The sequence below is a fragment of the Petromyzon marinus genome, chromosome 30, assembly GCF_048934315.1.
Source record: "Petromyzon marinus isolate PM22_M1 ecotype Great Lakes invasive population chromosome 30, UKy_Petmar_22M1.pri1.0, whole genome shotgun sequence".
NCBI lineage: Eukaryota > Metazoa > Chordata > Hyperoartia > Petromyzontiformes > Petromyzontidae > Petromyzon > Petromyzon marinus.
Window position 1 is genome coordinate 73,129 of NC_133696.1, and position 23,623 is coordinate 96,751.

The 23,623-nt window shown below is 47.5% G+C and overlaps 1 protein-coding gene across 1 annotated transcript in view; it reads right to left on the reverse strand.

Moving 5' to 3' along the window:
- Nucleotides 1-16,302: 16,302 nt before the first annotated feature.
- The window catches only part of LOC116947407 (hyaluronidase-2), a 46,507-nt gene continuing 39,186 nt past the window's right edge, over nt 16,303-23,623 (reverse strand). The window contains exon 4 of the mRNA XM_032963093.2: nt 16,303-22,808. Within this exon, the coding sequence (XP_032818984.1) occupies nt 22,335-22,808 (474 nt within the window). The 3' untranslated portion in view covers nt 16,303-22,334. The remainder of the gene's footprint in view (nt 22,809-23,623) is intronic.

Sequence of the window (23,623 nt, forward strand, 5' to 3'; positions counted from 1 at the left end):
TCAAGGTGTGAATAAGCAGGAAAATCCATTCAAATCAATCCTGATACAGTGCAAGTACTTGGGACAATCAAGGACGTAGCCAACTTTAAAGTCGTGCGTAGGAATCCAGCACACATTGTCCACATCCCTCGTGCCATTGTGTGGGAAACCCAATACAATGAATGCAAATGCCTTGACACTTGGCTAGCGTTCATGCACTCCATCGGTCACACCCAGCACGAACAGCTTGAGAGACCTGTTTCACATCAACACGTGTGGGGCTCCAGAGTAAAGGCACCTCTCCGTGAGGCGACTGCTTCACAACAGACGTTCAATATCCCGCAACGTAATTCGGAAGAGTAGGCCATTGTGTGTTCCGGTCCAGGTTTGCCCATTTGTTTGTATTATAATACAAAGCAACCATCGCTCACTACTGCGAAACTTGGCAGGATCCTCCTAAGAGTCATGAGACTCAGCGAAGCTTTCCTGGGTAAACAAGGAGAATAAAAATTATTTGAGTCATTGTCGAGCTGTGGGAACCCAGAGCCAACGTGGATTGACACGTAGTTCCAGGTTCTGGCTGTGGTATGGGCAGAATAGGCCAGAGTTGTCGATAACTACCAAGAGGTGTCCCAATAGAAGCAAGAGAAATTGCTCCAATAAAAAAATATGTATTTGTAATCTTTCACTTTATTCCAAAAGCATGTATGTGGAAAAATAGAAAGTAGCAAAACTAATGGACTTGTAAATATAAATCTTGAAATGGCGTAGATTTAACCTGAGAAATAAGAGCTCTTCTACGAGCGTAGGCTTGTATGAGTAGTGCGATCTGTCTGCATTTGGAGCTGCTGTTCTCACATTCACGAAGCTGCTGACACAAGAATTTCTCCTTTTTAATTGGTCTTGGAATTATATTAAAACTTAACAAAAACATAATCAACTAGCACGTCGTAAGCAACAGGAATCTTATTATTGTCTGCAAATCTGCAGTTGTCTGGAATGCACAGCCTCTGGATGGATCGTCTATCCCCTCATGTCGCTCCATGCGCTGCGACGGAGAGCTCCTGAAGACGCTCCGAAGCACGTGGACCAAATCGTCGGACATCATTTTGAACAACCCCATGGCACATCCTAAAAACACATCAGAGAGCTTTACAGATTCAGAAATGTATCGTGCATCATTATCATCTGATGCCGTGTGCTGGCAGAAATAGTCCAATTAACTGCGCCGTATAAAAGCCATATTCACCAACACAGAGCATCACAGTAGTCTGTTGGACAGCATAGCGTTGCTGCTCCATATAAGGAATCTCAAGTGCAAAAATATGTCAATACTATGTTATACATTTATGCGTTTTGAATTTGTTTAAATGTTTCATAACTCGATATTTTATGGGATTTGACAATGTTGTTTTAAGTTTATTGACATTGTACGCTCTGTATCGTGATTGTTCCATAGCGCAAGATATTTCAAATTGTTTTTAGTGAAGATAATGTTTGGGTACATTTGCGGATATAACAGCATGACTCGTTTCTTTAAGCGAATTATATTTTATTTCCCTCGTTTATCTTCCAAAACAAATCTCCTCTATATTCACATTCATTTTTTGTAAGAGAGATATAAGAACCTGTTATTACAACACGATGGCTTTCGTGACCAATATCCATAATACAGGTTTTTTGTACTAGATAACGTAACTATATAAATGTGCCGTTAAGCCTGCCACCACCTGACACAGCCAACTAGTAAGGGTTGTTACGTAAACAGAACATGCCAATTCGTCACTAGTACAGCACACCGGTATGTTGGAGAGCCAAACCACAACATTTACAATATGAGTACGCCAGTAATTACAACTAGCTTCATCAGGCAACAACCAGATTTGTGGAGAAGTCCACCTGTTTTGTTCCTTATTTCGAGGCGTAGATGTTCTGGTTTAAGTGACAACCCTCACTAATTGGCTGTCAGGTGGTGGCGGGTTTAACGATCAATTGTTTATATTTACGCTATCTAACCCAAAAACCTGTATTATAGACCTGTTATTATATATGACCTGGTATTTCATATAAATACATACGACTCCCTATATAAACATTTTACTTGCATGTCATTTTAAATGTTAGGACTTGAGTTGAGATACTGACAATGACCTGCGTTTGTGACTGATCTCACAGTGTTTTTGACATCCATCCACTTCCCATAAGGCAGTATGCAGTATTGTGTTTTCCCTGTAGAAATTACCAGGTAAAAGTAGGAATTAAATCTCTTCACTCTATGCAAACTGGTTCATGCTCAGGGCTTGCCAGGAGGAGACCCAAGGGGTTTGGTGCCATAGTGGATGCTGCTACATGCTGCTGTCTCTGTGCACGCTCCCACTACTCACATACAGGAGTCAAATTAAGGTCAATGTGTCTCCGTGTCTCAACGAGCAATGGAGCGGCAGCATTCATCTCTGTTGTTGACCCTGGGTTCGTGGTGGAAATTCCAAAGTTATATGGCGCAGACCAATTTCTTCTTAGCACAATCTGTTGGCTTCCCACAAAATGATAATCTTTTTTTTATTACATGTGCACGAATGTGTCTTAAATAGCAAAGCAACAGGAATCTCGGGATGCTTTGCATGTCAAGATGGCTTTACTATTGTTTTACTGAATGAATGCTGCGCACAACGTCGTGATGGCCACCAACTCAAGGAAGCCGAGTTTGAATTTTTCATTTAGGCAGCAGAAGGACAAAAAGGCAACTGTGTTACCACTTTTACCCTTTTTAGGATTCATGAGAAGAATATTTCCATCATTGCTTACTCTGCCAATTGTGGATGAGGATGTTGTGTTTGCAAGCCCTGCTTCCAGATTGTGGGTGGGGAGGTGAGCTGCAATTCACCAACTCTCAGACAAAGCAATATAATGGCTACATCACTCAACTGAATCTCTTATTTCTTGCTCAGCCACATTAAAACAAGTGTGACCCTGTGTTAAATATGACCACTACAATTGACAGCTAAAGATAAATAAAATATAATTAAATCAGGATGCATTCTTGCACATATATGAAAACTGATAATAATCGTGCATACTCTTTGGTTCTTTCGGTAAAGTCACGTAAGTAGAAAAATAATAGATCACGACGTTTCAATCACAACACAGGCAATCGTCATCAGGTAAGACAATCACAGCAAGATCTCTGTCTGAGCACTGGTCCAGGCTGCGGGAGATATTCCAGCGACTGCGAGCAGCCCATCTCAAGCTCAACCGCGCAAGTGTTACACTGCATAACGCGAGGTGGGGTACCTCGGTCACCGAGTCAGCGAGGCAGGGGTGTGCACCGATCCGGAGAAGGTACGCACCGTAGTGGATTGGCCACGGCCAAGGAACCTGACGGAGATCAGGTCATTCTTGGGGCTCGCCACCTATTATCGTCGATTTGTAAAGGGATTCAGCGAGATTGCATGCCCCCTCACCCAACTCACATCCCCTAAGACCACCTATCAGTGGACGGAGGCCTGCCAGACAGCCTTCACCACCCTCAAAGACCACCTCACCCACACCCCCACCCTGGCTTTCCCCGATTTCACCACTAATTTTATTTTGGACACCGACGCCTGCAGAAGTGGGCTGGGCGCGGTGCTGTCACAGGTGCAGGGTGGGACGGAGTGGGTCATCGCATACGCCAGTCGGACCCTGAGTGGGGCTGAGCTGAACTATTGCATGACCCGTCAAGAACTGTATGCCGTGATCTTCGCGTGTAAACAGTTCCGGCCGTATTTGTACGGCAGGAAATGTCGAGTACGCACCGACCATTATGCCATGCAGTTCCTCCTAACATTCAAGGAACCGCGGGGGCAGATGGCCCGATGGCTGGCGCAGTTGCAGGAGTACAACCTGCAGATCGAGTACCGAGCGGGGTGGACGTACGCAAACACGGACGCCTTGTCGAGGCGGCCCGTGATGTGCGCCGAGACGAGGGCGGAGGAAGCCTGCCCGTGCTTCATGGGGGGACATTGCCGACAGGCGGTGGGTCCCCGGGAAAGCGCTGAAACTAAACCCCCTCCCCCGAGAGAGAGTGCAGTATGCGCCGCAGAGACCCCTGCAGAGGGAGCGGGGGACCTGACGAACCACCCCACCCTGACCGGGCGGATCCAAGGGGATGTCGGCTGCGCCTTCCCGGGCCTGGACGACGAGCAGCTGAGACAAACCCAGCAGCGGGACCCAGACCTTGCGGCGGTGGCAGCGGCCCTAAACGAGAAGAAGAGCGCCCTACCGGGACCCTGGAGTGGTTTGTATATCCGGTTATGCGAGCTGAACGGGGTGGTACGAGAGCTAACCAAAGCCGGCCAGCCGGGGTGCATCTGTGTTCCCGCCCAGGTCCGACCCCAGCTGCTGAGGCTGGTTCACGACCACCCGCTCGGGGACCATGACGGGGAACGGCGCACTCGGGAGACCCTGCGTCGCCAGTATCTCTGGCCCAAATTGGCACAAGACGTGGCCGCCTGGGTACAGGGCTGCTGCGCGTGTCAGCAATGCGGGCCGAAACTGGCGCGATATCAGGTACCCCTGAGACCGTTCCGCGTCAGTCGAATGAACCAGCTGGTTGGGATCAACCTGCAAAGGCCATTCCCGCGATCCCACCGGGGCAACCGATATATCCTCGTAGCGGTAGAGTACTTCACACGCTATCCCGTAGCAGTGGCCATCCCCGATAAGACGGCCCTCGTGGTAGCCCGAGCGTTCATGGAGCACTACGTACTTAAGCACGGGATCCCCGAACTGGTCATTACCGACCAAGGTAGTGAGTTCGAGGCCGAGCTGTTTCAGGTGCTGTGCTGCGAGTTCGGAATCCTGAAGGACCGAACCACGGCGTACCACCCCCAGGTGAACGGTATGGTGGAGCGGACGAACCAGACCCTAGCCGGGAAGCTCAAACGCATGGCGGCCGCAAATCAGCAGGATTGGGACGAACACCTCCCCTACACCCTGTTCGCCTATAGCACCACGGTACACACGTCTATGGGACAGACCTCGTTCCAAATGATGTTTGGCCGTGAGTTTCGTCTACCCGCAGATCTCCTGTTTGGTGTCCTCCCGCCACAACGGGAGGAGGGGAGCCGTCCCGTGGAACACCTGATGGAGACTCTGCGAGAGTCCCAGGGCCGGGCCTACCCGCAAGGAGAGGCCGCGCACCAGCGGCAAGAGCAGAGCGCCTGACCCCGTATGGAGCCCCCCTTCTACTCGGCAGGCTCTAAAGTGTGGCTGCACACTCCTCGCATCGGGGCCAGACAGGTAGGGAAATTGACCACCTACTGTTGGGGACCCTGGACCGTGGGATGGCAGATCTCCCCCTGAACGGTGCTGATTCAGGGAGGAGAGAAGGGCCGGGAGATGGTGGTCAACGTCCGCCGACTAAAACCATGGAGAGCAGCCCCAGCGGGGGGGAACCCCGCCGTTCAAGTACCCCGAAATCCCGGGGTCCCCACACCCCCCATACTCGAGGGCCTCACACGGTATATGGGCCCCACGGGGCCCCGGGCCCCGAGGGGTCCCGGCCCAGGCCGGGGGGGACGGGGACGACGGCCCTTAAACCCTGCCACCTCTGAGTTCGTCCCCCAGCCCGCAGGTGCCGAGGGATGAAGGGAGCCATTGGAGTGGAGGAGAAGACCGCCGCCGGAACCCCAGGAGATGTAGCCACTACCCCCGAGGCCGGCCACGAGGGCTGGGCGAGTCCCGGGGACCCCGCGACACTACCTCGTGGGGGCAACCCAGGCGAGGTGCTCCAGTCAACCTGGGATGGGGACTGGCACCTCGGGGGGCTATGTGGTGCCACAACAGCGAATCCACTCCATGGGAGCCGTATCTGTGGCGGGGGGGGGGGGGGGGTGGGGGCTGCAGCAACGCTGCTGCTGAGACTGGAAGATCGACCACATAGTTCGTGAAGCCTTCAATAGCTGTACCGGGGGAATCTCCATATGGTACAGATATAATGGGAGGCTGATCGATGCCCAGGTGCGGTCAAGGGATGGCTCCCTATTGCTCAACCACGTTATGTATGCTGATGATTTGGTAATAGCTGCTCATTCAGAGGAGGAGTTGGAGACGCTGCTGCTGAGACTGGAGCGTGCCACTAAGAGGTGGGGCCTTACCATCAGCCCCACCAAAACTAAGCACCTGCCTGGGTATTTTGTACCATCGGACACTCCACCCCCACAACTCCCAATCGGTGATGGGGCAGTTGTGGAGAGAGTGGAGAGTTTCTCATACCTGGGCAGTGTGCTTATGACTGGCTCCAGTTTAACAGCAGAGGTCTCACTCCGAATCAGTCGAGCGGCAATATCTTTTCATCGGTTGCGTAACGCTGTGTGGAAGCTACCTGGTCTGTCGCTCCACACTAAGCTTCAGGTCTTCTCGGCCACGGTCATTCCCTCCCTTCTCTACGCTTGCGAAATGTGGACCCCCCTAATGGATCATCTTCGCCGGTTAGAAACATTTAGGCTGGCCTGCCTACGATCCATCCTGGGTTTAACCAGACTGGATTGTGTGAGGAGCTCACAAATCCTTGAAAGATCTGGGCAAGGTCCCATTGGTGAGCTCCTCCGGCGGGGAAGGCTGCGATGGCTGGGTCATGTAGCCCGCATGCCCAGCCACCGCATGCCGAAACAGCTTTTGTTCGGCCAGATTGAGGGGGCTAAGCGGGCGCGGCACGGGCTAGAGAAGAGATGGAGTGATGTGGTACAGGAGGACGTGTAGCTGAGTGGACTTGCCAATGACTGGTACCAGCGGTGTCAAGATCGGCCTCTGTGGAGGAGGCTCGTGAAGGACGCTACTGGGCAGTTGGAGGTAGTCGCCCTCCAACAACAACGGAGGGCGGAGGAGCGACGCTCAGAACAACGAGCGGAGCGCCGGGTGGCTAAAGCACAGCAGGTTGGCACAGTAGGGGGCACAGGTGGTGCATCAGCCAGTCATCTCAGTCAGTCGACCCGTGGCACCTGGGTCTGCCCCGTAACCTCCTGCCAGCGGGCGTTCGACACTTCACGTGGCCTCAGGGTGCACACAGCCTGGCACAAGCGTCGTGGTGACGTCACCACCACTTAGTGGCGAATGGCGGTTGTTGTTATTGATGTGGGGGGTGGTGGGGGACGCGCTGTGACGGAAGCCACCGGTTGTGACGGAAGCCACCGGCTTCCGTCACAGCGCTTCCCCCACCACCCCCCACATGAACACACACACCCCCCCCCCCCCCCCCCACATAGAGCCCCGAGAGGAAGTCACCTGGCCAGCAGGTTTTCACCCAGAAGCCCCCCTTATGGGACGAAGCTTCACGGTTTCCTGCGACCAGGGAATTGAGCGACCTCCCCCGAGGCTGGCATGCACCACGGCGCCGTGACCTGAGTAGTAATTACATGATCACGACGGGGGCTGCTGAAGCCACCGCAGGTAGAAAGCACCCACACTCGACACGGATCAGCAGGTGGGTAGGGGGGGGGTGGAGCAGAGTAGCGAGTGACAGGAAGATGGGGGGGGGGGGTGCCTCGCCTTCGCACAATGTGTGCAGGGACCTCAAACCTGCACACGTTGGGTAAACAATGAGGGGCGGGCATCGGAGAGGGGGATAATCCGATTGGCCAAGAATGGGAAATCCGAGGCTCCGGATTGGACAACAGGCCAGCGGGTTAGTGGCACGTGGGCTTTGATGTAAGGGGATAAAAAGAGATCGAGATCAGGGAGCAAACCCTCTTTTTCTCGGGGTCTTCTGGAGTGAGCGACCAAGGAGTCACAGTCTCCTGCTACTCGAACGTCCGTGAGACGGGTCGCAGAGCAGCCATGTCCAGTTCCCAGCCAAAGCCACGTGCAGCCTCGCCTCTCCGCGACTACCTACACCTCGAGAGCAGATCATAAGTACGGAGGAGAGAGGTAAGGCCAAGGGGGAATATCCGTTAAAGAGAGTGAGTAGGGAGAGACCAGGCAAATTGAGTCCTAGACCGTCGGAAGATAGGTTAGACCTGCCCTGCTGACCCACACTGACACGGGTAGACAACTTCAATTAACCAGAGAATAAATCGCCAGTAGACATTAAACCTTGTCGTGTTGTCTCTGTGAGTACGGAGGGGGATGCATGGTGGTCTGAGCCTGTGCGTTGTGGTGTCCTGTGTTTTCGCACGAACGTGTATTCTACCCGCGTGGATGCTCTCGCCACTGCACAGCTCGTGGTTAGCGTGTACGAGAGGGGCATAGCGGCGTATTCGCAAGGTGGTTCATACAGCTATTTAAATCATGCCACGAGGGGCAGCAGCGAGGGGGGGAGAGTCGGAGAATGGTGGGTCACAGGTGAACGGGGAGATGGGGGGGTGCCTCCCCGACACATGCATAGGGCTTTTAAACATCGTCTTTATATGCAGTTAAGTGGGCCACGCTCACAAGGAGTGGTGACATTGCTGGATCAGTGTGGAGCTCCGTGTCTCTCGCAGAAGTCAACTCCAATCACTGGCGGAGCCAGTGTGGGGGGGGGGGGGAAGGGGGGGTGGCACGTGCCCCCCCCCCCCCCCCAATGATCTGATCGAAATCCATATTTCCGATCGGATCATTGGGGTTTATTAGTAATTAATCGGCATTTTGTGACCCCGACTGCCACTGTATAGAATATTATCATGTGCCAGGGACTCTATGAGATAATAGGGTAATAGTCTGAGCCCATAATTGACAATAAGTAACGGCAAAGCAGTTATAAGTGACTCAGAATTGTGCGCAGTTGCGTATACAGTACACGACTTCCCTGAAGGCAAACACCTTCAGCGAGCGCGATGCCGATCACACATGGTTCGAATTCGACCCTCGATCTATGGCTGCGCCATCGCCGCACACGCGTCGAATAAAAAGCAAAGGGACAAGTCCTTACTTACTAACAACTCCTATCATTTTTCATTGCTGGAGGGGTTGCCCCCAACTACTTGAAAATCCTGGCTCCGTCATTGACTCCTGGGTCACGTGTTTATCCCATAAAATCGGTTGAAAATTACACAATTAATAATTCTAATGTTTTGGGACAGCATCAACTACCCCATTGCTCTTGTGAATTTTACCTATTTTAAAACAAAACATTTGGATGGCTTCCGTCTGGGTGTGGAACGAAGGAGAATGGAATAGGGGGGAGGGGGCCCAGGGAGCTACACGAGTCTTCTTCCTAATGGCCGTAGAAACAGAGTCAACGCTTGTTCCTCCAGTTCCAACCACCGTACAAGACAGTGCAACCTCTTTGCAGATAGTCCCAGGGATATGGGTGTCCTGTCAAATTTGTTAGACAATAATAAAATGTTCGTAATAATTACCACAAATTAGGTGCCTTTCACAAAGTCTCGAGGCGCCATGCTTCAACACAATGAAGAAGGTTCCGGGTGGGATAAATTAGAGCCAAAGGAGTAACGAAGGCAATTTGAAGAGAGGTTAAAAAATAGATCAACACTGTTCAAGAGTCTGATCTCCAACGGTATGGAGCTCCACAAATGGAGGGGGGGCTCAGTAAATGCCCAAACACCACAAGAATGCAGCCGAGCAGATCGAGGTGCTAACAGGGCGAGGTGTTGCCCTGTTAGCAAACATGTATAGCATGTTTGCTATTTAAAATTCCATTTGAGTCAATTCTGTGTGCCCATTCAAATAGTGATAAGTGGATTCAATTGTGTCAAGTCAAGTGTGTGTTTTTGTCCATTACCGTAAGTGTGTGTAATTGTTCACTCCCATTATGTGTTTACCCTGTCAGATTGCGTCCCACACCCACGTACAGACAAACAACTCACAGCTGGGTGTGGTACAAATGATGCACTCGCTGAAGACCGCGTGGCTGATACGATGTGTAAAAAAATACCAATTTCTGTATGTCTGTCTGTATGTTGAAAGTATTTTGCACTGTACGTAGTCACCCGTGCTAATCGGGGAGACAACAAACTAAAGACAAAAAGCAGTTCTAAAGAAATGACTTTTCAATCTAGATTTAAAAGTGCATAGCTCCAGTGGCTTCCTAATATCAGAAGTAAGGTGGCCGAAAAAGCGCATCTCAAAGTGCACGATGCAGTGACCATCTTTGTTCAATGGTTAGCCAAAAGACGTTGTGAGAATAACTGGAGTTTGCTCCTTGACAAGATCAGAAAGGTATTGTGGTTCATTGTGGCAAACACTTTGTGTCTAATGAGTGTGATCTTATATTGGTATGAACCTCCTGGTTACACCAGCCCACAGGGGATTATTGTGTCCGTCCGTCGTGCATCCAAAAATGGGAGGGGTGGGGCTGGGTGGAGAGGGGAAGGTGGGGAGGGGCTGGGTGCAAAGCTAACCTGATCGCTAAATTCAACCACCTATCAAAGAAGAACCCAGAACCACATATCACAAAACTAGACGTTAACAAAATCGTTATTAATCAGAGTAGCATCCCGATTTCGGACAATCTGAAAACAGTACCGGCTAAAGGGCTAAATTTTGCTGTCACCCCAAAACATATACCAGTAGAAGATATCATATCTCAGGTCGATGTAGCCCTCAAAGGCATAGGACACATCCAAGCAGACGTTGCGAGATCTGAAATAGCCACTATTCTTAAGAATGCTAAGAAACCCATTAGCAACATCAGCAAAAATGAACGCTCTGAACTCGCGAATTTAAAAAAGAGAGATGATATAGTCATCCTCTCGGCCGACAAAGGCAATGCCACTGTCATTATGGATAAAAACTCATAAAACCACAAAATCCAGGACGTACTCAATGATGGGAGTTACTGAAAAATGAAAAAATGACCCTACTAACAGCCTAACGATAAAAACCAACAAGATCATCACAAGTTCGACTTCCCTAATCGAACCAACCAAACGTCCCTCCCTAAATCCCTCCGCTGCAAGACCTCCCAGATTCTATGGTCTTCCCAAGATCCATAAAGAAGGTACACCACTACGACCCATCGTGTCCACGATCAACTCCCCTACCTAAAAGCTGGCCCGTTTTCTGTCAGATACTCTGCTTCCCTTCACTGGCAAGACCACCTCAGCAGTACTTAACTCAACCCAATTGGTTTCTATGGTCAAAGACATTGTACTGTCTCCTGACGATATCCTCGTCAGCTTTGATGTGGTTTCTCTGTTCACCAAGGTCCCAGTGCCTGATAACATTAAAATAATTGAAAATTTGGTCCAACATGGACTGGACCCCGATGTACCTGCGCTGGTTAGGCATTGCCTCACCAACACCTACTTTACTTGGAATGGCACATTCTACAAACAAAATGAGGGTACCCTTATGGGTTCCCCCTTATCATCAGTGATAGCCAATGTTTCAATGGAGAAATTTGAATCAGACGCCATCCAGACATCCACCCTCAGTCCTTCCCTGTGGAAGAGATATGTGGATGATACTTTCGTCATTTGGCCACATGGCCTCCCAGCTTTGAACCTTTTCCTAGACCACATCAATTCCAGACACCCTTCCATCAAATTCACCATGGAAGTGGAGAAAGATGGCAAGCTGCCATTCTTGGATGTTCTGTTTGAGAGGAGGTCTGATGGCTCTTTGGGACATTCTGTTTATAGGAAGCCCACCCACACAGACTCCTACTTGAAACCTGATTCCCACCACTACCCGACTCAGAAGAATTCTCTCATCAAAACGTTATACCATAGGGCTCATTGCATTTCTGACCAACATTACATGACAAGTGAATTAAAACATGTACATCTGGCCCTCAAGATGAACGGATATAATGACCGTACCATCCGCCAAGCTGTTTCTCCCACCATACAGAAACAACCACTTGATACTCCGATCAAAATCATCACGTTACCATACATAGAAGGTGTTACTAAAAAGATTTCCAATATTCTAAACAAACACAAGATCCAGGTCCGGTTCAACACAGTACACAAAATCCGTGATCTGATCCCATCTGTAAAGGATGTCATTCCTGACTTACAGTACCCCAGTGTTTACAAATTGAGTTGTACCTGCGGTGACTGCTATATCGGGGAGACGAAACGACATATTTCTGACCGAATTCGTGAGCACAAATCAGATTTAAAACACGGCAGAACGAATTCTTCTGCTGTAGCTGATCATTGTTACAACGCTGTGGGTTATCATGATGTTGTTTTCTCCGATACCAAGGTACTCTGCAAACCTCCCGATTATTACCAGAGATTTGTCCACGAGGCCATCCAGATATACAAATACAGACACAACTTCAACCGAGAGGATGGTTTCAAATTAAGCAACCATTGGAAAGATATTATAAATCAAGGCAAACGTTAGCTGCTTTTAATTGTACAGCAATTTTCAGTGGTGGTATGCCAAACTTCAGCTGCTTCTTTTGTTTTCAAAAATGGGGCTTACGTGCACGCCATCGCCTCCCACCGAATCCCCCTGCAGCATAACAAAAAAAGGGTTTTACTCGCATGTGTTTGCAGTCTGCCTCTTTCGTTTTCAAAAATGGGGCGTACTCACACGCCATCGCCTCCCCCCGAACCCCCTGCAGCTTAACAAAAGGCGGCTTAACTCAGCCCTCCCACCCACCCACTTTCCTTTCTGGCTCCTCCCCCCCCCCTTAACCTATATATAAACCCGATCGCCTCAGAGCTGTGCACTTGACACAGATATTCTGCTGTGACTATTCCACCTGAAGACGGAAGCTTGTGTTGCCTCCGAAACGTCGTGATTTAATTGTTTCGTTTATTTTATTTTACCTACGTGACTTTACCGAATAAAACCAAAGAGTATGAATCCTTGCAGTTACGAAAGCTTCAAATCTATAATAAAAACATTTATTGTGATCAATCTGTAAAATGCAACAGCACGTGTGTCACACACAGCAATCCTCACCCGACGAGTCGCCATTAACCACGTGACTGGTGTACAACTTCGGTTAATCAATAACAGTTTCTCTTAAACCCAATTCTACTACTGATAAACCATCTTTGTCTTTGACAATAACTCTTGCACTTCACTATTAGAATATTACTTTAATCCTAAACTGAATTTCTATCTATACCATCCTGATATCTGTATCTTCCACCCATTACCTGTACTGTATATGTACAATATACGTACTGTATTTGTTACCATTGTACAACTTACGACTGTACATGTGTTCTATTCTCATTAGCATTGCAAGTAGTCATACTCTGGGTACATGGGCATGGTTATAGAATAAACAGTATTAGGGTTAGATAATTACAAGTATTAACTAGAATACATCATCCTTTACAGTGCTAAACCCCTCCTATTGAATATATCAGAAACTAACAATTCAAAGCCAAGCTTGAAGTCTAGAACAAGTCTAGCACAAATCTAGAACATTTCTATAACGATAAAAAACAACCTTTGGATCCTTTACTTGAAAAATGCAGCAGCACGTGTGTTACACACAGCAATCTTCAACCAGTCGTCATTAACCACGTGACTGGTGTACAAGTCCGGTTAATCAATAACCCTTCCAGCCACCCACAGGCCCATCTCAGTCATCGCATGCTGGTGCATTGATGTACTGTTACTTTCACAAGACCACACTTTACTCCCTTGCTGACCGGAAATCTCTGGTGGCTTGTCAATAGGTTTACTTTAAGGTGGTCTTTCTGGCCAAAGCATTTTATTATCAGGAAAACTGATTCAGCAAAGGAACCACTCCGCTGAGCTCTTCAGGATGGTCGACAGTTTGTTATATCCTTACTGTACAACCATCAGAAGTATTCCTTCTGTTGAGCGATGCAGAGATTTCCATCAGTTTTTTACCGATAGGCGTGATCTCATCCACAATGCAATCTGCCCCCCAGATCATGATAAGTGTCACAACAAAGACTCCTCTCGTTATGGATAGGTTTGCCCCAATTTCTTCCTCAGCCCTATTGTAACTTGCTTCGGGGTTGAATTGGACCACCTGTGATTTTGATCCCTACCCTTCGTAGCTCCTAAAGGAGTCATTGGAGACAGTAACCCCAATGCTTACATCAATTATTAATTCCTCCATTTCGAACGGTGAGGTCCCTGTGTCCCTTAAAAATGCCCTGGCGCTCGCTCCAGCGCTGTCTTCCAGACAGTCTCGTCCCTTCACCTGATGAAGGCCGCTTGTGTTGTGGCCGAAACATCGTGAGAATTTTATTGTGTTATTTTATTTTATCAATTTATTATTTTATTCTCATTCTACGTGACTTTACCGAAAGAACCAAAGAAGATGAATCCTTGCAGTCACGAAAGCTTTAAATCGAGACCTTCAGTCTGTAGAGGCATTAATCGGCAATCCCCATGCTGTTAGCGGGTTGCGTCCCCTTCGCGTCAACAGGGGGCGGAAGTGCGATTACGCTAATGTAAAGGACTATGGCCCAAGTGGCCAACAGTAATCCCTGGGATAAGGGATCCTGGGACACAATCCCCAAACCCCGGGAGGGGGGACTGGGGGATGATGTCACCTTCCAGAAGGTTCTGGAAGGGAGGCGTGGCTAGGGCGGAGCAAGCCATGGACCTGTATATAAGCCGGATCTTTGAAGGGTCCGGCTCAGTCATCTCCAAGCCGAAGACCGAAGACGGAGCTGAAGATAGGACCCTGGACCCCAAGCTCCGCTGTCCTTCTAAGGGCCGGAGCTGAGTGAGGCCAGTGGTCAGGACCGAGAGACCTTGGCATGGTCGAGTCAGCGTAGCCTCCCCAAGGGCCCCTAGCCAGAGGGCTAAAAATTAGAGTGGTCCCAGTGTTAGGCGGCAGTGTAGCCTGGAGGCCATACCTCCTCAGGTATTGGGTGAAAGGGGCCGTTACCCTTTGTGTTAGGGACCCTGTATTGAGCGCTGTTAAATCAATATCGTGTTGCCTCACAGAAGTTCTCCTCTGGTTTATTGACTCACTATAAGTCCATGGACAGGGGACAGATATCTGCCCTTGTCTTTCTTGATCTATCAGCGGCTTTCGACACATGCAGTTCTGCTACAGTGCCTGAAAACCATGCCAGAAATTGGTGGACCGCCTTAAAGCGGATTGCCTCTTGTCAGGTAGATCCCAAAGAGTGTCCATGGGTCCCCATGTGTCACCTAAAGGGCCCATCCTGTTTGGGATCCCGCAGGTGTCTGTTCTGTCACCACTGCTTTTCAACGTATATGTTTTGTTGCTGGGGGATATTATCCGGAGGCATGGCCTATGTTGCCACCAGTATGCCGATGAAATGCAGATCTGTGTCTCGCTTACTGACAAACTTGAGTTGCGTGTCTCTGCATTGTCCGAATGTCTGTCCGAGGTAGCAACATGGCTGGAATAAAATTTTTAAAGTTAAACTTTTACAAGATCGAAGTAATGCTCATTGCCTCTGCTGCTTGATTTAGGCTGGGCCAGTGCCAGATTTAACTTCCGCTTTTTACAAGAGTTCAGCATCCACACCTTGCCCAAGGTATGCAACCTAGGGGTTCTCTTTGACCACAGCCTAAACATGCATGTGCGGGTGGCGGCTGTGGTCAAGTCTAGTTTCTTTCATCTCCGCCAATTCCACGGTTTGCGCCCTTTCCTGTCAGCCCGTGACCTTGAGTCATTAACTCGTGCATTCGTATTGATTCGTTTAGATTACGGTAAAGCCCTATATGCACGGCTTCCACGTATCTTGTTGAGGCAGCTTCAGTGCAAACTGCGGTGGCCCGAATTCTGAGGCGTGTAGCCCGCTTCGAACATATTATTTCCACAATCTGCACTGGCTCTCAGCTTTCACATCCAGTATAAGTTAGCCATTCCAGTCTATAAAGCTCTGCATGGTCATGGACCAATGTACCTGCGGGCACCACTTATCTGTAATACGACTGGGGTTTATACACTATGCCCTTCAGAGCAGGACCTACTACTCTCCCAGCCTCGGCTCTTTCGCTCGACGCTGGAAGGTCGGGCCTTCTCAAATATTGCCCCAAGGATCTGGAATGCCTTGCCGGCAGTGATCCGACACACTACGAGCCTCAGTGTGGTTAGGAGTGCAAGACTCACTATTTTCTCATGGCTTTTACTTAAACATTGTTTGATTGTCCTTGCATTTTATTTTAGTGTACAATGTTTTAATACCTCCTTGAGTGGAGGTGAAATTGCATTTAAAATAGGTTATACGGTTAACCATACCGACACATGTAGTCAATAAGATGCTTGTTTTTAACTTTGCAAAAAGCAGAACATTTAAAATGTATTTTATTTTTCACACAGGTATACAATGTAATTAATTCTCTGCTAGCATTTGAAAATTATTATTATAGGTAAATGTCCATGTTTTCTTGGGTTGTTTTGCTAGTTTTTGTGACCTTGACAATGCCCAATTGTGGCTTTCCAGAGACACACCCAACCAGCTCAACAACAAAGAAGTCACTTTTTATTATTTATAATGCACAAGTGATGCATGTTCTGATATATTACACAGCCTACAGCTTAGCACCTGATTCATGGTGTGGCCATTAAATATTCTGAAATTCTGCAAGCACAAGTTCTCTGTAAAATATCTACATTTTTTGTTCTTTTGCTTTACCAAGTGCTTCATAACTATTACCACCGGCTCTCCAAACAGCCCTGTGTCGCGTAGAAAGTAATATTTTTCTTTTCGAATATGCGCAATGTGTCGGCAGTTAGGATAGCTGAAAGAGCATCATAGATTGAATGTTTATTTACCAAGTTAAATAATTAATTTCGGGAAAATGTCAATGGTTAAAATGCACCGTACAATGCAGAGCACCATTCAGAAAATGAAGTTTAAATAAAACGAGTTTGTATGGCAACAAATCAAATAATAATTTTTAAAATGTAGATTTAATGAATTAATTCATCATTGAACTTAAAAAGGACATTCAGAGGCTCGGAGAATAAATTATTCATGGCCGGGTGGATCAGGAGGATAATATCTGTATTATAATATGACCAACAGTGATTACCTTGGGAGTGTGGAATTTCTGCAACTGTTACAGCTACCAATATAGACGACCAGTGACATTAGTCCAGTACTAATTTGAACATGGGCTTATGACTTGAGTAGTGTCTTTCACTTGGCTGAGATCTTTGTAATGTTGACATTCATACAACTGTAGAATGGCCAACTCTTGCAAATTATGTCACATGATCTTAGATGTCCATTTTACAGTAGGTGTTGGGTGCACGTTGCCAAGTCAGACATTGTCCACCAGATGTGGGAATTGAACTATCGACTCTGCGTGGACTGGGTTTGTGGTGAGCACTGTACCCACTTGGCTATTTGGCCTCATAACCAATTATAGGCTTGAACGATTTGATTTGGACACAGTGCAGATTTGTTGTAATTTAAAAATTCTGTGCACAAGCATGAAATACATAAGCGCGTAGAAATTCAATAACTATACAGGTAAATCAATTAAACCAAACAGCTTCTGCTTTACCCAAAATTTCGCTAGTTTGGATGTACATTATTGTTGAAGTCCGTTCAATTTATTATATCACTTAAATGCGTTTCAAGTAATGTTTTGAGAAGATATGTGTTGCATTAAGGCAGATGAATGGGCCCCAGCTGAAGCGTGGCTGCAAGACCAACTCTGAAGAACTGCAAATATCGCTTTCATGCGGGATAATATTGGATGTACAATCCGCTCGCTTCACAATGTAACACCGCAAATGCAAACACACACGTTTTTCACGCCTGTGCATTTACATACACATCTAAAGCTGCTCCATGAATGACAAGTCCATAAATCTGCACTGCCAATGCTGTACAATTCCATAAAGGCAAAGTAGTGTAATATTGTTAGATATCCAAATCCCATTCTATGACCACTGGGCCAGAAAGACTGAGGAAACGCTATAATTGCTTGTAGTGCATTTGCTAAGCAGTGGCCATAGATTTAAAGCTTTCGTGACTGCAGTGATTCATATTCTTGGTTCATTCGGTAAAGTCACGTTGAAGGGAAACAATAAATATATAAACCACACCTGATGATGACTGCTTGTGTTGCAGTCGAAACGTCGTGAGAATGTTATTGTTTTATATATATATTATTTTATTGTTTCCCTTCAACGTGACTTTACCGAAATAACTCAGAATATATAGTGGCCATAGAGTTTCGAATACAAAGTGGGCAACAGTGAGAAAGAAGTCCTCTTTGCCAAAAACGCCTGCTATGTGCTCAATTAAGACTGAGTTCAGAACAAATTCACATACAAACTTCTACCAGTGTTGTGAATGATCAGGAATGGAACTCAGGCTGCCGCAGATGTAGTACAATAAGACCTTTAGTGTTGTGGGGGGGGTGGGGATTTGGAGGTGGCTGAGCCCCCCCCTCACCCCCATCTGAAGTCTTAACCCGCCTCCCTTCTGAATGTGTATAATCAAGGCCGATCGTATCGTTACTCATTCTCTTTAGCGTTGAACATTTGCTTAAGAGTTTAGTTAACATTGACCGTGTTGTGCCCCACTCCTCCCCCCCGAGATTTATATGCCACCCCGCATATTACACAAGGTCACACTACTGGGTTGAGTGCGATGCTCTTACCACTAAAGCACAGCACCTATGTACACAAATGCATCCACCATACATGCATAAATACACTAACACGTATACACTGTAAAAAATGTGATTGTATAAATTAATTTACATAGAAGGATATGTTTCGTTACTATTCGTTGCCATTCAACCGATGGGCCTTGTGGCCCAGTGTGTACCCGCAGTATTCATGTAAGCCCTGCACTCAGCATACATAAACTAGCCTCCGTTCTACATATCCATGTAGTTAACATATTTTCAGTCCATTTATCTATTGACTTTCCAGATCAACGTTAACCTGCAGCATCAGTTTAAGTAATCAAACACTGGGCCAGTATCAACTTGGGTGTGATCGGTAAAGTCAGACTCGTAGAAAAGATATTGGCATGACTGCTGTGCCCCAAATTTTCAAAATCGGTCCAATAGTTTGCTTGCCTCAAACAAATGCTGCTGGATAATATTTATCTGGGCATCCAAGAAGCTGTAGGGGTAATTGCCATTACCCGTGGCTCCACAATAACGCAAGATTAACTTGGATACAACTCTGGACTGGTTTGCCTGATTTTGTTGGGACACGCCCTGCCGACGCACATCAGCAGTGTGTGTTCCATTAACATCCCACTGCAATTAGTACAGAAAAAAACAGCTATTGGAGATGCGTACCTCTGGAATCATTTTCATCTTGATGATCACTCGTCAGATTTTTCGTAACAACACCAGTGGAACTGCCGACACGTATTTACGAAAATTCTGACAAAAACGAGCAGTCATTAAAGATGAGAGCGATAGCCCGAGTCGAAATTTCCCGGTGCAGTTTTTGAGATTTGTAAGAGAAAAATATATATTAGGCCATCCTCTGGAGCGCTACTATATAAGGTTGCCACCTGTCCGAGTTTTTCGAAGATCGTCTTCTTTTGAGGCAGCTACTGTCCTGGAAAACTGTCAGCATTCCCAGAACATTATAAGTCCTGGTGTTACCAGTTGTGAAATGAGACACCACTCAAAACAATGCATTTACTTCCAGTCTTGTGCGACACGCTTATTCTTACCCTGACACATCCCAGTCTTCTGCATCGCAGAGGTGGCAACGTTGCTGCTGCCATAGTATGCTCTCGTCACGTCACTTCATCAGTGCAATGCGTCTGCGTGGTGATGCAGCGTGGGAGCGCTGCGCTTCGGGTTATTTGTGACTCGCCAGTTGTTTAGCCACTGGATGTCGATGCCACCAAGGAATTCCAACGCAGAAATGGCTGTGCCCCAGCAGCGCAGTGATTAGGCTTGGTTTCTGGAGTAAATCGGCAGTTTCCCATTGACACAACAGGGGAGTTTTAACTAGCGCACTCGTGGACCAGATGTTCTTTTTATAATGAAATAGAAGCTATAAAAAGTCTGTTAAGAGAGCCTTCATTTGTTTGGTGATTTTACCGTACAAATGTAAAGTCGTAAGTACGCAAACGTGCTTCCGAACAAGAACATACCCATTAATTGCACAGGTATGCAGCAATACAGGCGTCTCGTTTAATGAGCAAAATACGTTACGCGAAAATTGCTCGGTCAACGAAAATTCGTTAAACGATCACCATGTTCTCATTGAATCCCATGTGGAACATCCCCAAAATGTTCCACCCTTGAACTACGTGAGAAATACGAATTATAATTTTCAAATAAAGTTCTAAAACATCAAATGTAACACTTACCACACGTGAAGAACCACAGTGCTTGCCTGTCCTCAGCGTCTGCAAATAGCGCCGCCGCCACCCCCACCTATTACAGTACCACCACTAGACCCCCTCCCCATACGACGAATCATGCGGAAACACAGCACAGGAGAGCTGGTAAACAAACAGCTGCGGACAACCGTGCCGCCCCCTGCCACCACAGGACGCATTTTGCTCGTTTTGCGAACAAATTGGTCTAAATTGAAATTGCTCATTATAGGGAATTCTCGTAGAAAGAACGCCCGTTAAGAAAAACACACCTGAACTGTTATTTTTGAAATACTTCAAAAGGTTTACTTGAAAGTATTTTATTGCCACTATTTGCCAAAAATTGTAAATATACGGACCTTCGTATTGGTAAGCTGTTTGATACGTTTCATGGCAATTGGTTGATCGGTTTAATTACTTTCATGAAATCACCATCGCCTTAATCGTGTAATAGTCAGTACCCCACCAACCATGCAATGCGTATCGTGGCGGCTGAGCAATCTGGAGATCCTTACTCAGTGGGGAAGCGATTGCCAACCAAATACAACGTTCAAAAACAATTTTATATAGACAATACACGTATTAAACGAGAGGACAAAATTTGTATTCTAAAATGTGATTGAGTCGTCTCGATTTTTTCCACTTCATTTGAATTATTATCTGAGAATAATTACTGTTTGTGGGTGAGCTGCTCTACAACTTTGGTGCCAAAACAACAAATCCACTTTCAGGAATTGTCAATCTGCTCTAAAGTTTTAACAATAAAAACGTTCTACCACGAGAAAACATATAAAGTGTCCTGGATACTGGACTGATAGACGGGCAGAAAATGGACAAAATGCTTCCCGAGCATAGGAAGCAGCAGTCATTGGATTCCCAAACAACAGCACCTGCAATTACGTATCAACCTATTGGCAGAGCAGCTCGCCTACCCATAACCCATTGCACGACACAGATGCAGTGTCGGTTCCTCTGTGGGGAAGTGATGGAGAGAGATTTTTTCCCCTCCTCCCCCCTCAAGACTAAAAAAATAGACATTTTATCGATTTTTAAAAGTTTGGATTAAAAAAAAAGCTTGAATGATCAGGACAGCCCCCTGGGAAATTTCTAGATCCGCCTTTGCACAGATGCTTTAATCGTTTCCTGTTCTCAGTATCATTTGTTTGTTAAGGAGTTGTCCGTCTCCAACCCGTATTGACCAAACAAGCTCCATGACTGACAATGAGCTGTACATTATTAGCGACTATTATATACAGTAATGCACAGGAAAAGTAAATGTATTTATGATTACAGGCATACCTCTTAGAGCGCTGCCTCTTATAGTGCTGATAAACGCACACAGGGCACTGACGACCAGGCCGCGCGTGAATACCCCAACACCCTGAGGGCGATCATCGACCAAGGCAACTACAGTACATAATTTAATTGTATTTTTATGCCATCATTAAAAGTTCAAATTTTCATTCATAATATGCTTTCATACATTTATCATGTGTACAATATCATTAAGGCTGTTACCGATACACCATGTTACAGTGACTTCCTATAGTGCTGTTTCGTGTAGCGCTCCGTTTATCAAGAATGCATCCTGAGAGCTGTAAGACGTATGCCTGTACAAACTGTTTACTTTTAGAAACTAATGATAACTTAAAGCTTTCGTGACTGCAGGAATTTATATTCTTTGGGTCTTTCGGTAAAGTGAACCTATCTACGTGACTTTACCGAAAGACCCAAAGAATATACTAATGATACTAATACAAAATAAATTTGGAAATGCGTACATGGCTACTCAAACTAAGAGAGGTATTGGGCCTTCAAAATTAAGGAGATGATGCATAGATGCAGGAGAAAATAAAGTAGATATAAACGTGTGCCCGGTGTTATAGGAAAAAAGAGCCATTCACGAGCATCGGGATTGAACGGCTCTATTTGGTGGACCACACACACAGGAAATGTCCAATGGCAGCTTACCATTGGGGTCCCATGGGGCTCGGCACCACTCGTGCAATCGCAAAAGGAGAAGAGAAAAAAACCTTGACAAAACTAACCTGCCCATTCAAAATATTACACACTGCTTTCCACACAGCCTTCTCCCGATCCCCCCCTCTCCTTTCCCAACCGTCGTGGGCTTCTAGGCCGGCCAACCGGCCGAGACTGCATTCGTCCAATGTCCATCCGAGTTCATGGTCCGCTCAGGTCTCCGCTCCCAGCCAGCAGCACGGACAGAACTAGCAGCATGAGCCAGACGATGGGGATGGCGCGGCGGAAAGCGGGCGAGCCGGAGCCCGCAGCAGTCTGGCTCCGCTCGTCCACGCTGCAACGCGTGCCCACCCAGCCGCTGAAGCAGCGGCACTCGAAGTTCCTCCTCCAGCGCGCAACGTCACGAGCCGGGAGTCTCCCACTCACCACAAAGCCACCCCTCGCTCGTGGGACGTCGCCGGCATCACCACCGCCATCCTCCCATGTCCACGGCCGCTGAACCTCAAAAGCGTCGTCACTCAGATGCAGAAGAGCGCCACTGTCCGGATCTTTGCGAGCGCAGCGTCCGTTCCTGCGGCACAGCGCCTGGCCACAGAGTCGCGCCGCGGATGTCACGTTCACCACGTATGGGCCCAGCCGCTCTGCAATGTAGCTCCGTAGTTTCTCGCAGTTTGCCTGCGAGGGGGCACACCGGCAGAGGGGGCATCGCCAGGATCATTAGGCGTGAGAAAGGAGTGGTAAAGGATACGCTCGCTGCTGCCCGTGGTGTAATGGTCAGCAGACTGGACTTGCGAACTAAAGGTCGCTGGTCCAATTCAATCTCCTGGCACGGAAGTTAAAACAATTGGGCCACTTTCTTAAACCGCCACCCCCCCCCCCCCCCCCCACCTCTGTCCACCCAGCAGTATAAAAGGGTTAACCACAGCTAGTTTATCCGCAAATCACGAGTGGAGGAGTAGAGTGTGGGTTTTCCCACTCCTTTCGAGATGTCCGGCCAGCGTGGAAAAGTAGGCCATAAATACCTTCCAGAGCGGCTCTCTAGAGCCCACTCTAGTGGGGGCCCATATGTCAGCAGTGGCGTAAACAAGTAATTGCTGGGTTGCGCATTTACCTTGAACTGTAATTATAATGATGCCATTTATTTGGAAAGCCTAACTGGGTATCAAGCCTCCTTTTCAGGACGGTCCTCAATTGGGATGTTTTGCCAATACCCAGAGAACACTCCACTTCCTGTACTGCCCACTCAGACGGGTTCACCACCACACCCCCAGTACTGCCATCTCCTGGCCACCTCACAGACCTAGCAAGTTGGGGAGTTGCACAAACCTACGTGATCCACTAATGCTTGCCTACAAATTACCGGATTGCATCCGCCGCTGCCACACCACATTCCAAAATGATTCCAACACTTTTATTCCGAGTCTTTCACTGAAAACTCACCCACGGCACCTTACGTTGATGCATATTTTGCACACGTTTCTCATCTGCTC